At 35.8% G+C, this 17,447-nt stretch overlaps 1 protein-coding gene across 2 annotated transcripts in view; it reads left to right on the top strand.

Annotated features, from left to right (window-relative positions):
• Positions 1-17,447, top strand: part of dnah1 (dynein, axonemal, heavy chain 1) — an 87,903-nt gene that overhangs the window by 57,897 nt on the left and 12,559 nt on the right. For both annotated transcript variants that reach the window (XM_009306184.4, XM_068224387.1), the window contains exons 52-68: positions 939-1,049; positions 1,147-1,332; positions 1,435-1,626; positions 3,895-4,062; positions 4,537-4,728; positions 4,845-4,976; positions 6,601-6,726; positions 6,862-6,981; positions 7,401-7,550; positions 8,009-8,169; positions 8,261-8,486; positions 10,587-10,782; positions 12,790-12,941; positions 13,238-13,434; positions 14,271-14,415; positions 15,122-15,280; positions 17,238-17,369. In XM_009306184.4, coding sequence (XP_009304459.3) covers positions 939-1,049; positions 1,147-1,332; positions 1,435-1,626; positions 3,895-4,062; positions 4,537-4,728; positions 4,845-4,976; positions 6,601-6,726; positions 6,862-6,981; positions 7,401-7,550; positions 8,009-8,169; positions 8,261-8,486; positions 10,587-10,782; positions 12,790-12,941; positions 13,238-13,434; positions 14,271-14,415; positions 15,122-15,280; positions 17,238-17,369 — 2,745 coding nt within the window. The remainder of the gene's footprint in view (positions 1-938; positions 1,050-1,146; positions 1,333-1,434; positions 1,627-3,894; positions 4,063-4,536; positions 4,729-4,844; positions 4,977-6,600; positions 6,727-6,861; positions 6,982-7,400; positions 7,551-8,008; positions 8,170-8,260; positions 8,487-10,586; positions 10,783-12,789; positions 12,942-13,237; positions 13,435-14,270; positions 14,416-15,121; positions 15,281-17,237; positions 17,370-17,447) is intronic.

Raw genomic sequence — 17,447 nt, 5'->3', positions numbered from 1 at the left:
ATTGCTTGCCTGACGATTCTAATAAACCTGCACGTGGATCCAAACCTCTGTTGTCAGTGTCACTCCTCGTGGTTACAACTATAAATACCCTAAGCTCCATATAACAGCTATCTTCGTTTTGAAGAATCTCCCCTTCCACCCCTACTCCTCCTTCTTTCCTAGATAAGAGGCACGGTGGTCCAGTGGTTTGCACTGTTGCCTCACAGCAAGAACATCACTGGTTCTAGTCCTTACCAAGCCCGTTTCTGTGCAGTTTACACATTCTCCCCATGCTCACATGGGTTTCACCCGGGTTCCCCGGTTTCCTTCCACCGCACAAAAACATGCAACTTAAGTTAATTGACTAATCCAAATCGGCACCATAGACATGCTCCTAGTAAGCAGTTATCTCTTAAGATCAATCACTATCTGTTCATTAGCTACTGCAGCAGAGGATTTCTTAAGATCTACCTGTTCTCAAACTCCCCTCTCGCCTTGCAAATGGTAGGGAGTCCCGGGAGTCCCTATCTTATGAGCTCAGGGCTCTCTCCCGGGACAGCATGTCAAAGAAGCTTTATAATCAAACATCAGCTAACTGTGAACTCTTGAAACTGGATTGTATATCCTTACAATGTCTGTAAACTACCTTGATGTATAATTGACATCTGTCCAAAAACTGTCAACATTTTGACGTCAATGTTAGATGTCAATTTGATGTCGTATTGACATCAAGGTAGTCAATAGACATTAAATCGATTTGCAGTTTTGATTTGCTTTAATTTTTATGTTATTTTGGCATCAAGGTACCTGCTGGTTTTCTATATGATTGACAAAAGTATTTTTGAATGTGTGTGTGTGTGTGTGTGTGTGTGTGTGTGTGTGTGTGTGTGTGTGTGTGTGTGTGTGTGTGTGTGTGTGTGTGTGTGTGTGTGTGTGTTTGTGTGTGTGTTTGTTTGTAGTTATTGAGTACAGCCGAGGATGTGGCCAAGATGCAGGAAGAGTTGGAGATGATGAGGCCTCAGCTGGAGGAAGCAGCCAAGGATACTGTGATCACAATGGAGAAAATAAAAGTGACTATGATGATCCCAAATATGCGTCTAATGTAAACACTGAGGAATAAAACTCACACTTGATTTTTGATGATGTATTGCGTGTGTGTGTGTATAGGAAGACACAGTTGTAGCTGAAGAGACCCGTGTAGCAGTGCAGGCTGAGGAGACTAAAGCCACTGAAAAGGCTCGAGTAGCTCAGGCCATCGCTGATGATGCTCAGAAAGATCTGAATGAAGCACTTCCTGCGCTTGACGCTGCGCTCGCTAGCTTGCAGTCATTGAAGAAGAATGATGTCGTTGAGGTGGGAACATTTGGTAACATCTTTCCATAATAACGCAAATATTCAGGTCATGTCAGATTACATGGAGTGCCTAACTATTTATTTATTTTTGTTCTTTTACAGGTGCGAGCTATGCAGAGGCCTCCTCCAGGAGTGAAGCTGGTTATAGAAGCTGTGTGCATTTTGAAGGGTATAAAACCCAAGAAAGTTGCTGGAGAGAAGCTCGGAGAGAAGGTTGATGACTACTGGGATGCAGGAAAAGGCCTTCTGCAGGATCCAGGGAAGTTTTTGGAGAGTCTGTTTAAGTATGACAAGGTGAGGGCAAGATTTAGTTTAACGTGTTTTTAAGGATTGATTCATTAATAAAGGACAGTTCATTTTATTCAACAAAACATTAAAGAATATTTATATACTGTGATTTATAAAACGCAAGTTAAAGAAGTAATTAAATTTACTCACTGTTTACTCACCCTCAAGTGGTTTTAAACCTTTATGAGTTTCTTTGGTCTGTTGAACACAAAGAAAGATCTTTTGAAGAATGATGAAAACCTGTAACCGTTTAACTACGGAAGTCAATGGTTACTGATTTGCATCGTTTGTTAAAATATCTCCCTTTGTGTTCAAAAGGAAAAAGGAACTTCATGTTTGGAACAAATGAAGGGAGAATAAATGATGACAGAATTTTTATTTTTGGGTGTACTATCCTTTAATGGTTGCCAGCACTTTGAAAGTGGAAAAAAACACACAGTCAAGACAAAATGAATACCTATAGCCCCTGATAGTACATGGAGGTCTTATTAAGTAAAACAGTACAGTGAAGTCTTATTAAGTAAAACATTGTTTACAACATTATTAACTTTAATTCACATCCTTGGCAAACAGTCTCAGGTAGGCATGGGCCGGTATAAGATTCTGACGTTTATGATAACCTTGGATAAACATATCACGGTTTCACGGTATTGTGATTACTGCTCTAAATATGTTCTTTTTAAATGTCTGGGTAAAAAAACTAAAACTTATTTCCCTTTTGAACACAATATATTTTATTTTGAAAAGGATTTAAAATATTTTGGAGCAGTAAAAAAAATAATTCAGAATTCTGCTGTCTTCATTTGTTTCAAAAACATAGATTTCTTTACAAATTTACAAGACATCTTTGGATATAATGTTATCCTAAAAAAAGTAACTAAAAATCTTACACATACCTTAGAAACAGTATTACAGTAAATGTTGGCGGTTTTAAAACCTTGACTTTTCCAAAGTGCGGTATACCTTGAAAGTGGTTATCATTCCATGGCTAGTTCCAAGTGCATTAGATACACTGTAAATAATTGCTGTAAAATTTACGGTATTACTGGCAATTTTGGCTGTTACAATCACATTGTACATTATCATTTACAATTGTGCTGTAAAACTACAATACACTTGTAAAGGTCACACTTTATTTTGATGGTCCGTTTGTAGATTTTAGTTACATTGCATCTACATGTCAACTAATTCTCATTAGATTATAAGTAGACTGGTTGGGGTTAGGGTTAGCGTTAGAGCAAGTTGACTTGTACTTGTAAAATTTCTTATAGTCAGTTAAATGTCTGTTAAAGAAGCAGTATTAGCAGATATTAAGCAGACAGTCTACGAATACTCAAATGGACCATCAAAATAAAGTGTTACCCTTGTAAATTTTACAGTATTACTGGCAACCAACTGTTAGCAATTTTTACAGCGTACAGTTTGGAGCACAACAAGCTTTCTTGTTGCATAATTTACATAAGTGCAAACCCTTGCAGTTTGTTTTCCAATGGAAACGGAGAATATGTGTGTTGTATTGTTTGAATTTAAATAAATGATGTTTGTTTAAAGTTAAAAAAAAACACATTACAAAACTTTGATTAAAAGATGCTACAATGTTTACAAAGGATGTGATACTAAAGACTGGAGTAATGGCTACTTAAAATTCAACATACTGTAACAGAAAAAAAAATGACATTTTAATCCGCTTGTTAAGTGTGATGTAACGCGAAGCAAGTGATATGTCACACTGTATGGGGAGACAAATGGTAATAATAAACATTTACAAAGTGCTCTAATACTTTAGAAAATCGCGATCAAAATATACCATATATATATCCATGCTTAATATCAAATGGCCAAAAAGTGATGAATTTTTTTTTAATTGTTGAAATATTGGTATTTGTAATGCAGCAAACTCAGATATTGTTGTGTACACTTTGATTGCATATAAAATTCACTTTAATGTGTGATATGACTAGAAAGTGGTCATAAACGAATATTTTCTCAATTCAAATGAGTAGCGGCTTGGACCCGGAAACAGTATTTCATACGTCACGGATACGTCATGACTTAACAAGCGAGTATATCAAAATAGGAAAAATATCTCCAATATACAGTAAATACTTTTAATTGTACTGTTTTTCTCCTAAATATATGAGGCTAAGTAAGCATGGAATTTCTTTTTAGATATATTACTAATCTTAAACATGGAGTTTTTTTCTTCTTTTTTTGGGGGGGGGTTGTAAAATCTTACTAGAATCACAAATTGAAACATTTAAACCTTTCTCCCAGGACAACATCCCAGACTCAGTGATCAAACAAGTGCAGCCTTACATGGACAACCCCGAATTCCACCCTGACTCAATCGCCAAAGTGTCCAAAGCCTGTACTTCCATCTGTCAGTGGGTGCGAGCGATGCATGTTTACCATTTTGTGGCCAGAGCTGTAGAGCCCAAACGGGTAAGAGTTAGATTTTTTCTCCTAACCCATACAGAAATCTCATATATATGGCCATATATGAGCACATTTATAAAATTATAGCTGATATATTTGAACATATGTGGACCTATTTGTAATTCGAGTGGTTAAAAAAAATGCAAACAGCCATTTTTTGTATATTTTGAAATATATATCGCATAAAATGTATATATGTGTAATACAAACATGAACTTGTACCACTGAATGTCACTGTATATATGTAATTTGCATTTATTTCTATATCAGATTTCTATATGGGAAATTCATTATTTAGTAATCTCCTCAAATGTGCCTGCTTGTTTTTATATCAGGAGTATTGCCCATGTTTGCATGTACTGTAATTAAATCGTTTCTAAGCACTTTTCTGCCTAAAGCAAAGTTTAAAACGTTGAGAAAACAAACGAAAACTTATTCTAATCATTATTTGATTGTGTTTTTGTGTTGCTGTGTGTGCAGCAAGCCTTGCAGGAAGCTCAGGAGGATCTGGCTGTAACACAGCGCATTCTGGATGATGCTAAGGGCAAACTGGCAGCTGTAGAGGAGGGCATTGCCACGCTTCAGGCCAAATACCACGAATGCCTGGCTAAGAGAGATGAGCTAGATGCTAAATGCCAGCTGTGCGAGAACAGACTGATCCGTGCAGATAAGGTGTGATTGCTTTAAACATGCTTTATTATCATACCTTTGCTTCAAATCTTCTGTCTTACTATATTGAAGCTTATCATACATACAGTTCAGATATAGGATGTTGTTGTGTGTGGCAGCTGATTGGTGGTTTGGCTGATGAAAAAGTGCGCTGGAGTGAAACCGTACAGCAGCTGGAGTATATGGTGAATAATGTGGCAGGAGATGTGCTGCTCGCTGCAGGATACGTTGCTTACCTCGGACCCTTCACTGTGAGTGTGTGGGAGTGCGTGCAGCATGAAAAAGCACGCTGGGAAGAATGATGCTTGTATTTGAGCTCATTATAAGAGTAGTTGCTTTTCTAACAAATAAAAATGAACCCCAAATCAACATACAGTTCAAGTCAGATTTATTAGTCCTTCTGAATTATCTGTCACCCTGTAAAGAAGATTTGTTCAACACATTTCTAAACCTAATAGTACTCATTTCTAATAACTGATTTCTTTCATCTTTGCCATGATGACTGTATATAATATTTTACTAGATATTTTTCAAGATGCCAGTATTCAGCTTAAAGCGTGATTTAAAGGCTTAACTATGTTATATAGACAAGTAAGGGTAATTAGGCAAGTCAGTGTATAAAGATGGTTTGTTCTGTTAATATTTGGAAAAAATATAGCTTAAAAGGCCTAATAATATTGACTCAAAAATATTAAAAACTTTTATTCTAGCCTAAACAAAATAAATAAAACTTTCTCTAGATTATATATTATAATATTATAATATATTTTCTATGGTGTGGAGATACAAGATGTGCAGCGTCTGAAACTACAAATACTGGAAGCCTGTGCTGGCCTTTCTCGTGCGGTGGTGCTATCAGTGTGTGAAGAGTGGGAGAAGAGGGTTGCATTGACAATCCATCACAATGGGCAGCACATTGAACACATTTTATAAATGGTCAGAAAGTTGTAAATAACTCATGAAAAAATAAAGTTGTTTTTCTTGTGAAATTCCCAATAAGTTTGATGTGTCAAACGACCCTTTTTAATTTTTTAATCCTATTAAAAAAACAAAAGTTAGATCCAAGATGACCGACTTCAAAATGGCCACCATGGTCACCACCCATCTTGAAAAGTTTGCCCCCTCACATATACTAATGTGCCACAACCAGGATGTTAATATCACCAACCATTCCCATTTTATTAAGGTGTATCCATATAAATGACCCACCCTGTATAATATTATATGAAATACTCAGAAAAATGTTTTGCTCTGTTGGTCAATTTCTATTTGGGAACATATTTGAAAAAAAAAATTACAAGAGGGCTAATATATATGACTTTAACTGTACATAATACATTGCAATAATTAAAATTTGCATTCTAACAATAAAAGTCACATCTTTAACATCTTACTATGAGATTTCACCACCTGTGTAGTGAATAGACGTAAATATGCAATAAATAGTATTTTCAGAATAATAATTCACAGTTGACTGTAAGTTGAGCTGGGTCAAAAATGTAGTGTTGGTGGAAAAAAACAGTAACATTAGTATACAGTATAGGTTGCATTCATAACTGTTACATTTGGAATTTATTTAAAGAAGGCAAATAAAATCAAGCATTGATAAGCATTGCTTAAAGTACATGTATTTTAGCTACTGTAATAAATCTAATTGAAGAATATTCAGAATAGAAAAAGGAATTGGGAAACATTTTAGTTTATTATCATTTTACTAAACTAAAATCGTTTTACTCAAACTCTTAACTGTAAAGTGTAAATCCAAAGAAATTAGATTTTACAAGTATTCTCTGGACACTTTGGAAAAGATTTAAGTATGTTTCAGATTTATATTTTAAAAATGATAATCTGGAAAATATTGTTTGTTTTCTTCAGGGCGAGTATCGTTCAGCAATGGCTGAAGAGTGGCTCAGGGGTTTTAAAGATCTGGCGGTTCCTCACACAGAACAGCCCAACCTGATCAGTACCCTGGGAGACAAAGTCAAAATCCGCTCCTGGCAGGTCAGAAGCAAACAACATTATGTGCAGGGATACTGTATAAAGTCTGTGTAAAACTAGAAGGTTGAATATTGTTTATTTGAGTATGCTAATTATTAGGGATTATCTAATCATTTGTGTTTGTGTGGTTTTGTGTAGATTGCAGGCCTGCCGAAGGATAGTCTCTCTGTGGAGAATGGAGTAATTGCACAATACTCTCAGCGCTGGCCTCTGTTTATCGATCCGCAGGGACAGGCCAACAAGTGGATCAAGAACATGGTGAGCATGATGCAGAATTACAATAAAGCATTTTTCTAACTAGATGAATCAATTTAAAAAAAATTGAAGTCTTTAATGATCGTAACAACATGCATTTATTTGATCATAAATTACAGCAGAGACTGTGATATTTTGAAATATGATTACAATTCAAAATCATTTTATTTTATTTTAAATGCAATTTAATTTTCAGTTGTTTGTTTTTTTATTTTAAAAACAGTTGTGCACTTATTGTTTTTAATAAAAACTGCATTTATTTCAGTCTTTTTTATGTAAATAATTTGTAAAACATATTTGAAATACAAATCTTTGCATTATTAGAAATGCCTTTACTGTCCCCAAACCAATATAAATGACTTTTAAACAGTAATGCAACTTCCAGTGTGTTTCTGCCTTTGTCTCTTGTCTTGTTTTTGCAGGAGCGTGATAACAGATTGGATGTGATGAAGCTGAGTGACCGGGACTTCCTGCGTAGTTTAGAAAATGCCATCCGTTTTGGGAAGCCTTGCTTGCTGGAGAATGTCGGAGAAGAGCTGGACCCTGCACTGGACCCTGTGCTCCTACGACAGGTAAAAAAAAATGTTTTATGTGAATAAATCATTACATAAAACTAAAAATTATCCAACAGATACCATATAAAAATCTGTATTTTGAACTTAGTGTCTATTTTTAAAATGCTTGAATATCAGCTTTTAAAGGGCTAGTTCACCCAAAAATTCAATTTCCTTACCATTTACTCAGTGGTTCAAAACTTTAATGAATTTCTTTCTTCTCCAAAACACCAAACAAGATAATCTTAAGAATTTTACAAACCAACAGTCATTGTAATTAATAGTACGAACAAAAACATACCATGGAAGTCAATGGCTGTTTTTTCCAACATTCTTCAGATTATATTCTTTTGTGCTCAATAGAAGTAAGAAACTCAGTCAGGTTAGGCTCAAATGGAAGAACCATTATAATTGGTGAACTATCCCTTTAAATGATCCTTTTTGTTTTAGTTTTTCTTGATGTCTCCTCCTTGCAGACGTATACGCATGAAGGCAACACAGTTCTAAAACTCGGAGACACTATCATTCACTATCATGACGATTTCAAAATGTACATCACCACGAAGCTGCCAAACCCACATTACTCGCCAGAGATCTCTACTAAAGTCACTCTCATCAACTTCACCCTCTCGCCCAGGTAGTGCTCTTGCATTTCTTCAAACATCAAGCAAGTTGTGAGATCCTACATTTTCACCAGTGTTGTGTTTTTTGTATGTGTTCATGCGCAGTGGGTTAGAGGATCAGCTTCTTGGGCGTCTCGTTGCCGAAGAGAGACCTGACCTAGAAGGAGCGAAGAATCAACTCATTGTGAGTAACGCACAGATGAAACAGGAGTTAAAGGAGATTGAAGATCAGATCCTGTTCAGGCTGAGCTCTTCAGAGGGAAACCCTGTTGATGACGAGGAGCTGATAAAAGTGCTTGGAGCCTCCAAAGTCAAAGCTGAAGAAATTCAGGTGTGTTTGAGACTAGGTTCATTCATTCATTTGTGGGGGAAACCAGAGCACCTGGAGGTAACCCACACCAACATAGGAAGAACATGCAAACTGCACACAGAAATGCCAACTGGATGAGCTGGGACTCGAACCAGCGATCTTTTTACTGTGAGGCGACAGTGCTAACCACTGAGCCACAGTGCCGTCCTGAGACAAGATTATTTTAGTAAACAAAAACTAAGACTAAAACTATTGCTCAATCATTTCTCACTTTTTTTTGGGACAGCTTAATTGTTTTATGTTCAATCAACTTATAATTTGTAAAAAATTTAACTTTATTTTGTCTTGGAGCAATCTAAAGGAGTTAAGTGGAGCCCAGCATTTTTACAGTGTTGTTAATTGAAATAAAATTCAAAATTCACCCTAAATGAAAAAAATAATACTAAAATAAACTGACAAACTGGCAAAACTGACTGAATAAATTGACAACTGACATTTTTCACTGAAAAATGAACTGAAATAAAATAATTAGCAAAAATAAAAATTGTTTTCAGAATTCATAAGAACTTGAGAATGGTGAACGGTGAAGAACGGTGGAAAATCTGACTGTTTAGAGAAATGCAGTAGATGGCACTTTTAAAGACAAACTCATAAGTCAAGTGCATTATTATATTCAAAAACATATTTTCTTAATAAACATAAAAATGTGTCCTACTGTATATTTTCTTCTTTTGCTAAAAAATGTAAACTAGGCATGTTAAACTACATGTGCAGTATGATCTTTAATATGAAGTCGTTTGTTTAAGTTCGTTGTCATTTTTACTTTTATTCGTTTCATTTGTATGATTCATGTTCAGTGTTCAAACTATTATTTTATTTTTATTACTAAGAGGTAATAGGATATACATTTTAGTATTATTTTTATTACTCGTTTGTACAAGTGTTAATGTTAGCCGTGTAAACATTAAAATTCACTTTGGTCGACACTGGATGTGTTCTGTTCAACATAGGCTCATTCTGAAAACGTAGCCCTTTATACATTTCTGAAGATCGCGAATTATGCAGCCAGAGGTACATTGCGTCTTTAAAACGAACGCCACGGGGCAGTATCACAACGTTCCTTTTCCGTTCCTTTTCACGTTCCTTCCAACGTTCCTTTTCCGCTGTTATCAGTTTGTCCAGTGGCTCGATGCATATGTCGACGGATTTGTGATTGTAGAGCTGAATTGACCGTGACGACAGGGTTTGAGTCCGAGGCAGAACAGTTCCAGAAAGCAGGTAAGACAAAAAATTAAATAAAACAATCAGGTTGCTGCTAGGTTTTTTTTCTAGATTGCTTTTGAAAACACTATTGTTTGAGTTTAGGGAAGGAGACGGGTGGGTCAGTCAATCAGTCAGTCAGTCAGTCAGTCGATAGCGGCCTCTGTTGGATTTACATGAGAAGAGCTGGTGCGAATGGCACTCGCAATAGAAATTTGAGATCTCAAAAAGCGTACACAGCGGCCTCTGGTGGATTCGCTTAACAAAAAATGCAAAAAATGTAGCCCCTGGGATGTATATGGCACTCTCCAGAATATATATAGGGGTACGTAATCAAAATGAGCCTGGGTTAGTTTGGTTTGGTTAACTGAAAAACTAGAATTACTATAACTAATATAGCACGGTGGCACAGTGGGTAGCATGATCGGCTCACAGCAAGAAGGTCACTGGTTCGAGCCCCTACTGGGTCAGTTGGCATTTCTGTGTGGAGTTTGCATGTTCTCCCCATGTTCGTGTGGGTTTCCAGTTTACCCCACAGTCCAAAGACATACGGTACAGGTGAATTGAAAAAGCTAAATTGGTCATATATGTGTGAAGGCAAGAATGTATGGGTGTTTCCTGGTGTTGAGTTGCGGCTGGAAGGTCATTCATTTTCTTGTCCGCTTAGTCCCTTTATTAATCCGGGGTCGCCACAGCGGAATGAACCGCCAACTTATCCAGCAAGTTTTTACGCAGCGGATGCCCTTCCAGCCGCAACCCATCTCTGGGAAACACCCACACACACACTCATACACTATGGAAAATTCATCATTTCAATAAATCATCTATTATATAAATCTAATACGTTTTTTAAACCACTAGGCTAAAGTGACTGCAGCTGAGGCAACGGAGAGGGACATTGATGCCACACGTCTAGAATACGTCCCAGTGGCCGTCAGAGCCCAGATCCTCTTCTTCTGTGTGTCGGATCTGTCAAACGTGGATCCCATGTACCAGTACTCTCTGGAGTGGTTCCTGGGTATTTTCATGGGTGGCATTGTCAACTCAAAGCAAGCAGGTAGAGAACATACACTTATATTTCATATATTGGTAAGAACTGGTTAAAAAAAAAACAGTAGTTCAAAGGCCTCCTATTTTGTAGTTTATAAACAAAAATATTTTTATAAATAATAATTTATTCACAAAATATATTGAAAAATGGGTCACACTTTACAATAAGTTTGCATTAGTTAATGTTTGTTAATGCATTTACTAATATGAACTAATCATGAACAATACTTGTACAGTATTTAATATTCATAGTTATTATTATTATTATTATTTATTAAACATTTACTTTAACATGAACTAACAATGAACATCTATCGTTAACGAAGACGAGTAAATACTGTAATAAATGTATTGCTTGTTGTTGTTGTTTTTTTAGTAAATACATTAACTAAGACAACCTTGTTGTAAAGTGTTGTGGATATTGGATAGATAAAAAATAAAAATAAAAAACTTAACCCTTAAGTACTGTTATGTAACCTCAGTCCTGATCAAACAACTTAATAGTTTAGAAAATTACAGGATTTTAACTCTAATTGCCAAATTCATAAATTATGTCACTAATTTGGTGAAAAAAAACACTCAAAAGGGCACATTTTCAATATATAGTAATTGTGGACTGGATTTTTTGCACTTTTTATCAAAGTCTTGGACATGTGAAACAACATTGCCTTTGATGCATTGCTTTGCTTTTTCTTCCTAATTTACTGTTGGTAGCTGTTTTTGCCCTATTGACTTCCATTATAACCACATTATGTTGATTGCAAAACCATGACACCATATAATCTTGCATTTTTGATTGATGGTGGTTTTCCCTGTTGGGAAGAGGTAAAATTTGTTATTTTTACTGTTGATCATCAGTTGTCACCATAAACCATTTAGATAGGGCTGTGCAGAAAAAAAAAAGCTTAGTTTCTGGAATTTATACGGAGTATAACAGCAAATAAAGTAAAGTGTTTATGTGTGTCTGTGAGTGTGTGAGCGTGACCTTTACGCACTTACCTTGATCTGTCTGTTCAAAATTTGCATCTCAGCTCTCAGAACTACATTGAGTAAATAAAAACAAAGACTGTGTATTTATGCACCAAAAAATAAATGTGGTTATAATGGAAGTCAATGGGGCAAAAACAGCCAAACAACAGTAAATTAGGGAGAAAAATTTTAAATTTAACACTGCATCAAAGCCAATGTCGTTTACATGTCCAAGACGGTAAAAAAGAAGGTAAAAAAGAAGGTAAAAAAAGGCAGTCCACAATTACTTCATATATTGAAAATACGTCATTTTGTGTGTTTCTTCACCAAATCAGTGACATCATTTGTGAAATTGGAAATGAAAGAGTTAAAATCCTGTAATTTTGAAAAACATTTAGTAGTGTAGATCTGGACTGAGGTTTATTAACAAATTTCTGCAAAATAATTTGAAAGAAATATGAATCTGATGATTTTTACAGCGGTTTAATTTAGTGGATGTTTTCATCCCTAACAAAACAAAAGGGTAGTAAATTTTAACCGCGCACAAGGGTTAATTATCTGAAGAAAGAAGAAATTTTATAGTTGTTTTAGCTCATTTTACTGCTAGCTTGCCTTATTTAAAAATATTTATTTTGTAGAAATTTTAGACTTTTACAGTAGCTGAGTTTCCACCACCCTGAGTTAATGCCCATTTTGTAGTATTGCATGTGATGGAAACTCCAAATTCCAAATAAAAATCACTTAATTTGCATAAACATTTTTATACTTCCTTGAAGTGGTTTTAGACTTCAGAATAAATACTGACATAGCAAACATTACACCCACATGTTTCCATTATACTTGCCTTGCTTACTGCTGGTTACTACGGTAGGTTACCAATACTAATCAGCCCGCTCTTACAACTTAATGGAAACTTTGAAAAAAATTGCTTCATATAGGTTGGAAACTCAGCTTAGTGTTTATAAAAAGTGTAAAATATTTATTGACTTTATATATTTATTTGTTTATTTTTCTGTATCCAATGTCTTGACTTCTCTTGCTACAGATGCCGTGATAGAGCGTATTTTGAACATAAATGAGTTCTTCACCTTCAGCTTGTACAGTAATGTTTGCCGCAGCCTTTTTGAAAAACACAAGCTGATGTTTGCCTTCCTCCTGTGTGCCAGAATCCTGACCAATGACAGCAAGATTGATATGGTTAGTGTAAAAAAAGTCTTTAACCTCATTTTTTGATTCAGCAAATATTTACTGACAATGTTTATAAGAGATTACCTCACAATCTCCTTTAAAAAGCTTGTTAAGTGAATTCTGTCTCCATTTGCTTTGATCTTTAGCACTCAAGCTGCTTTTAATAATGCTAGTGTTTATTTCACTTTAAAACCAAGAGCTTTTGTTTGATTGAGACAAATGAACAGTCAACTGTTTCGCCATATCATGGTCAGGATTTTAGTGATAATGAAAGAATGTGAGTTTATATATGTCTGTGTGTACAGGCTGAGTGGAGATACATGTTATCTGGAGGTCAAACACAGCAACAAACTCCTAATCCTGCTCCAAACTGGCTATCCACGAGGGCCTGGCAGGATATACTGGCATTAAGTGCCTTGCCCAGCTTCAGTAACCTGCCACAAAGTTTCTCCAAACACGAGTCTGCCTTCAAGAGTATATTTGACAGCAGCCAGCCACACAGGTAGCCACAAATATGACGTGATTATGCTTTTTTAGAGGAAAATTGCATTTTCTTTAGTGCATAATGTTGCTGTTTGTAAACATTTAATGTCTTCATGTTTCAAGGATCAACGTTTCATAATAGAAAGAAGTGGCCTACAGAACAAACCATTGTTATACAATGACTTGCCTAATTAGCCTAACTTGCATAATTAACCTAATTAACCTACTGTAATTAGGATAGTCTGAGGATGGTCTCTTACATTACTGTATCCAAAATGGTGAAAAGCCTTGGAGTAACGATTGATGACCAACTAAACTTCTCTGACCACATTTCTAGAACTGCTCGATCTTGCAGATTTGCACTCTATAACATCAGAAAGGTCCAACCCTACTTATCTGAACATGCAGCCCAACTCCTTGTTCAAGCTCTTGTTCTTTCCAGACTGGACCATTGCAACTCTCTACTAGCTGGGCTTGCAGCTAACTCTATTAAACCTCTTCAGCTGCTTCAGAATGCAGCAGCACGAGTGGTCTTTAATGAACCTAAAAGAGCACATGCCACTTTGCTACTCATCCGTTTGCACTGGCTGCCAGTTGCTGCTCGCATCAAATTCAAAGCTCTGATGTTTGCTTTCAAAGTGACATCTGGCTTTGCTTCTTCTTATTTGCTCTCACTTCTTCTCAACTGAGAACCAAAACAGGTGTGTGTATGTGGTGCCTGAAGGGAGTTGTAGTTCATACGGTGGCAAAACTGTAGTTCGAGTGAAAGTGAATCTTCTCCAGTGATCTATGAGGTTTAGATCGCTGGTGATCGTGACAAAAGTAATGTATTTACATGTTTATATATGTGAACAGAGAGCCTCTACCAGGTGAATGGGAAAGCCAATTAGACTCATTCCAGAAGCTGTTAATTCTGCGCTGTCTGCGAGCTGACCGGCTCACTCACGGCCTGCAGGACTTTGTGTCATCACAGCTGGGTCAGCGTTTCATTGAACCCCAGGTACCCACACATACAATTATTATTATATTATTTTTAGTCCTCCTGTGAATTCTTTTTTTAAAATATTTCCGAAATTATGTTTACCAGGATTTTTCACAGTATTTCCTTTAATAGTTTTATTCTGGAGAAAGTCTTATTTGTTTTATTTCGGCTAGAATAAAAGCAGTTTTTAATTTTTTTTAAAACCATTTTTAAGGGCAATATTTTTAGCCCCCTTAAGCAATGTTTTTTTGATAGTCTACAGAACAAATCATCGTTATACAAGTATTTGCCTAAATACCCTAACTTTCCTAAATAATCCAATAAATCTTTAAGCCGAATATAAGTATCTTGAATAATAGCTAGTAAAATATTATTTACTGTCATCATGAAAAAGATAAAAGAAATCAGCTATTAGAAACAAGTCATTAAAACTGTTAAAATAGAAATGTGTTGAAAAAAAATCTTCTGTTAGTTAAACAGAAATTGAAGAAAAAACACCACATATCATCATAGCGTTTTCATATTGCTTAAACAAAGAAAGACAACACATTGTTTATGTAAGAACTTAGCACTGTAACGTTTAATAAGCAGAGGTTAAAGACACAATTTTAATTCGCCCTTTAGCAGAAATTTGCATATTTTTGAGTCATACTAATGATGTTTTCCTCTGTGACTCACTGTTTTTTGGTCATAATTTGCCTCTCGTTCCAACATGTTTCTTTAGACATCAGACCTGTCTGTGGTGTTTAAAGAGTCGTCTCCCTCCACACCTCTCATTTTCGTGCTTTCTCCCGGAACCGATCCTGCTGCCGACCTCTATAAGTTTGCAGAGATCATGAAGTTTTCAAAGAAGATGAACGCAATTTCCCTCGGCCAAGGCCAGGTCAGAACATAAACAAACATGCAAAACCAAAACTTACACAAGCACAAACACAAACAAAAAATGCAGTTTTTTGATGTGTCCTATAGTATATGCCCTTTTAGTCCATTCAAAGTATTCACCCTTCAACCTTTGAAGCCTGAGATACTCTACATTTTTCACTAGACGAATGCTAATAAAAGATGACTTCCCACCCTAGTGCTAATTGTGTTTCTATATAAAGGCTACAGTGTTCTTTACCACCTACTATAGAACTGTGACATGGCCGTTCTGCAGTCTCACTTCAACCATAGAACAGGCAGTTTCAACATTACACTAATTTCATGATGTCAATTTAAAATTTATTTACTTTAAAAGTTCATGACTTTATAAGGACTAGTCTTTAGTGCATGTATTTTAACAGAGACACTATAGGCAAGGTTTGATAAACAGCAAATTAGTGTATGACTGAAATTGCATCCATTTCAAGCAGTGATTTCAACTTAAGGAGGGGAAAATAAGTATTGAACATGTCATGTTTTTTCCTGATAATATTACTAAAGGAGCTGTTGACATGGAAGTCACATGCATTGCTCAGGTGTTAGTTTTCAACACTGTGTAAAAATCTTGATGGTTCTATGGGTCTCGTTTGTCAAATCTGATCTTTAATTTGTATTTTAAATTGGATTAAAGTCAGGTGATTGACTGGGCCATTCTACAGCTTGAGTTTCCTTGGCTGTGTTGTGGATCATTGTCTTTCTAAATGTCCACCCTGCTTTCATCTTATTCATCCTTGTCACGGTCACCAGTTATCCAGCCTGAGCAGATCGCTGGTATATACACTGATCGCTAATGAACTACAAATCCACAATTTCATGGACTACAAGACCCAGTCATGCACCACACACTCTAGTTGCTGAGTCTTGTTTACTATTTGTGACATTACAATGCATTTCCTTTGTCTTGTTTTGCCATGTTTTAACCCTATCCTTGTCTGCTGCCTTCCTCTGATCATCTGCTTGTGTATCTGACTATGACTCTGGATTGCTTGTAAACATCTGTTTGCCCCTATGTTGACCACTGCTTACTTGACCTCTCTAATAAACCTGCATTTGGATCCGCACTTCCGTTGTCAGTGTCATATCGACTATGACAATCCTGCTAATGTAGATGTTAAACTGAAGCAGCTAATATTCGCTTACAATGAGGAAGGGCAGAGGGTTGCTGAAGAACTACTGAGAGATTTCAGCTGCAGTCTGGGCTTTTACTGCCTTTCTACACCTCCCTTTCTTCATGTGTTTAACACTTCCTCCCTGCACCATTTCATTTCATTAACCATAACTTAATTTGTAAACTAATTAGATTTGTTTTCTTTGCATATACTGTATGGATTTCTTTGGTTGTTACCAACATCTGGTGAATATGTCAAGTCAACGGCACCTTAAGAAATACGTTTTCTGAGAAAAATGGTGACTTGTTCAATACTTATTTTCCCCGCTGTAAATAATACAGATGCATCAATATGACCCTAAAGACTTACACAATCTACTACTAAAAGCAGAGCAAATCAAAATATTGTGTCATTTTTATCCTCATGTTTGGATATTTTTGCCTTTTGGCACTACAAATAAATGAACACAAGTGAAGAAATTTATCTCTTCTACCACATGTTGTCATTCTTTGTGCAAAATAGGTTAACAACTCATTTTTTAGCATTAAATAGTAAAACAAGTACTGATTAGTGATTAGTAATTCAAAGTGCAAAGTGCATGATTTACTAAAACACTAACATTCTGTAAATTTTGCATCTGAAACAGAAACTTCTATAAATGCTCTACATTTCACATTTTTCACTCTCTAACTTCCTTTAAATTTGTATAGTATTTTTTAATGCAAAAAAAGGGTTTCTCAAGCTGTAAATCTGGCCCTATAATATTTGTGTATAATTATATATAACTCTGACAGCATTTTTATATATCAGGGTCCCAGTGCTGAGGTCATGATGCACAGTGCCATGGAGAAAGGCAAATGGGTTTTCTTCCAAAACTGCCATCTTGCTCCCAGCTGGATGCCATCTCTGGAGAGACTCATCGAAAACATCGATCCTGACAAAGTTTGACAAAACTAGCTTTTTTTTATTATTGACTGTTTGTCTACGTAAAACTATGAATTTTTTATTATATCAATTCAA

The sequence above is a fragment of the Danio rerio genome, chromosome 11 (assembly GCF_049306965.1).
Source record: "Danio rerio strain Tuebingen ecotype United States chromosome 11, GRCz12tu, whole genome shotgun sequence".
Classification (NCBI taxonomy): Eukaryota; Metazoa; Chordata; class Actinopteri; order Cypriniformes; family Danionidae; genus Danio; species Danio rerio.
Note: the sequence above shows the minus strand (reverse complement) of the source record. Positions and strands in the feature narration are given on the sequence as shown.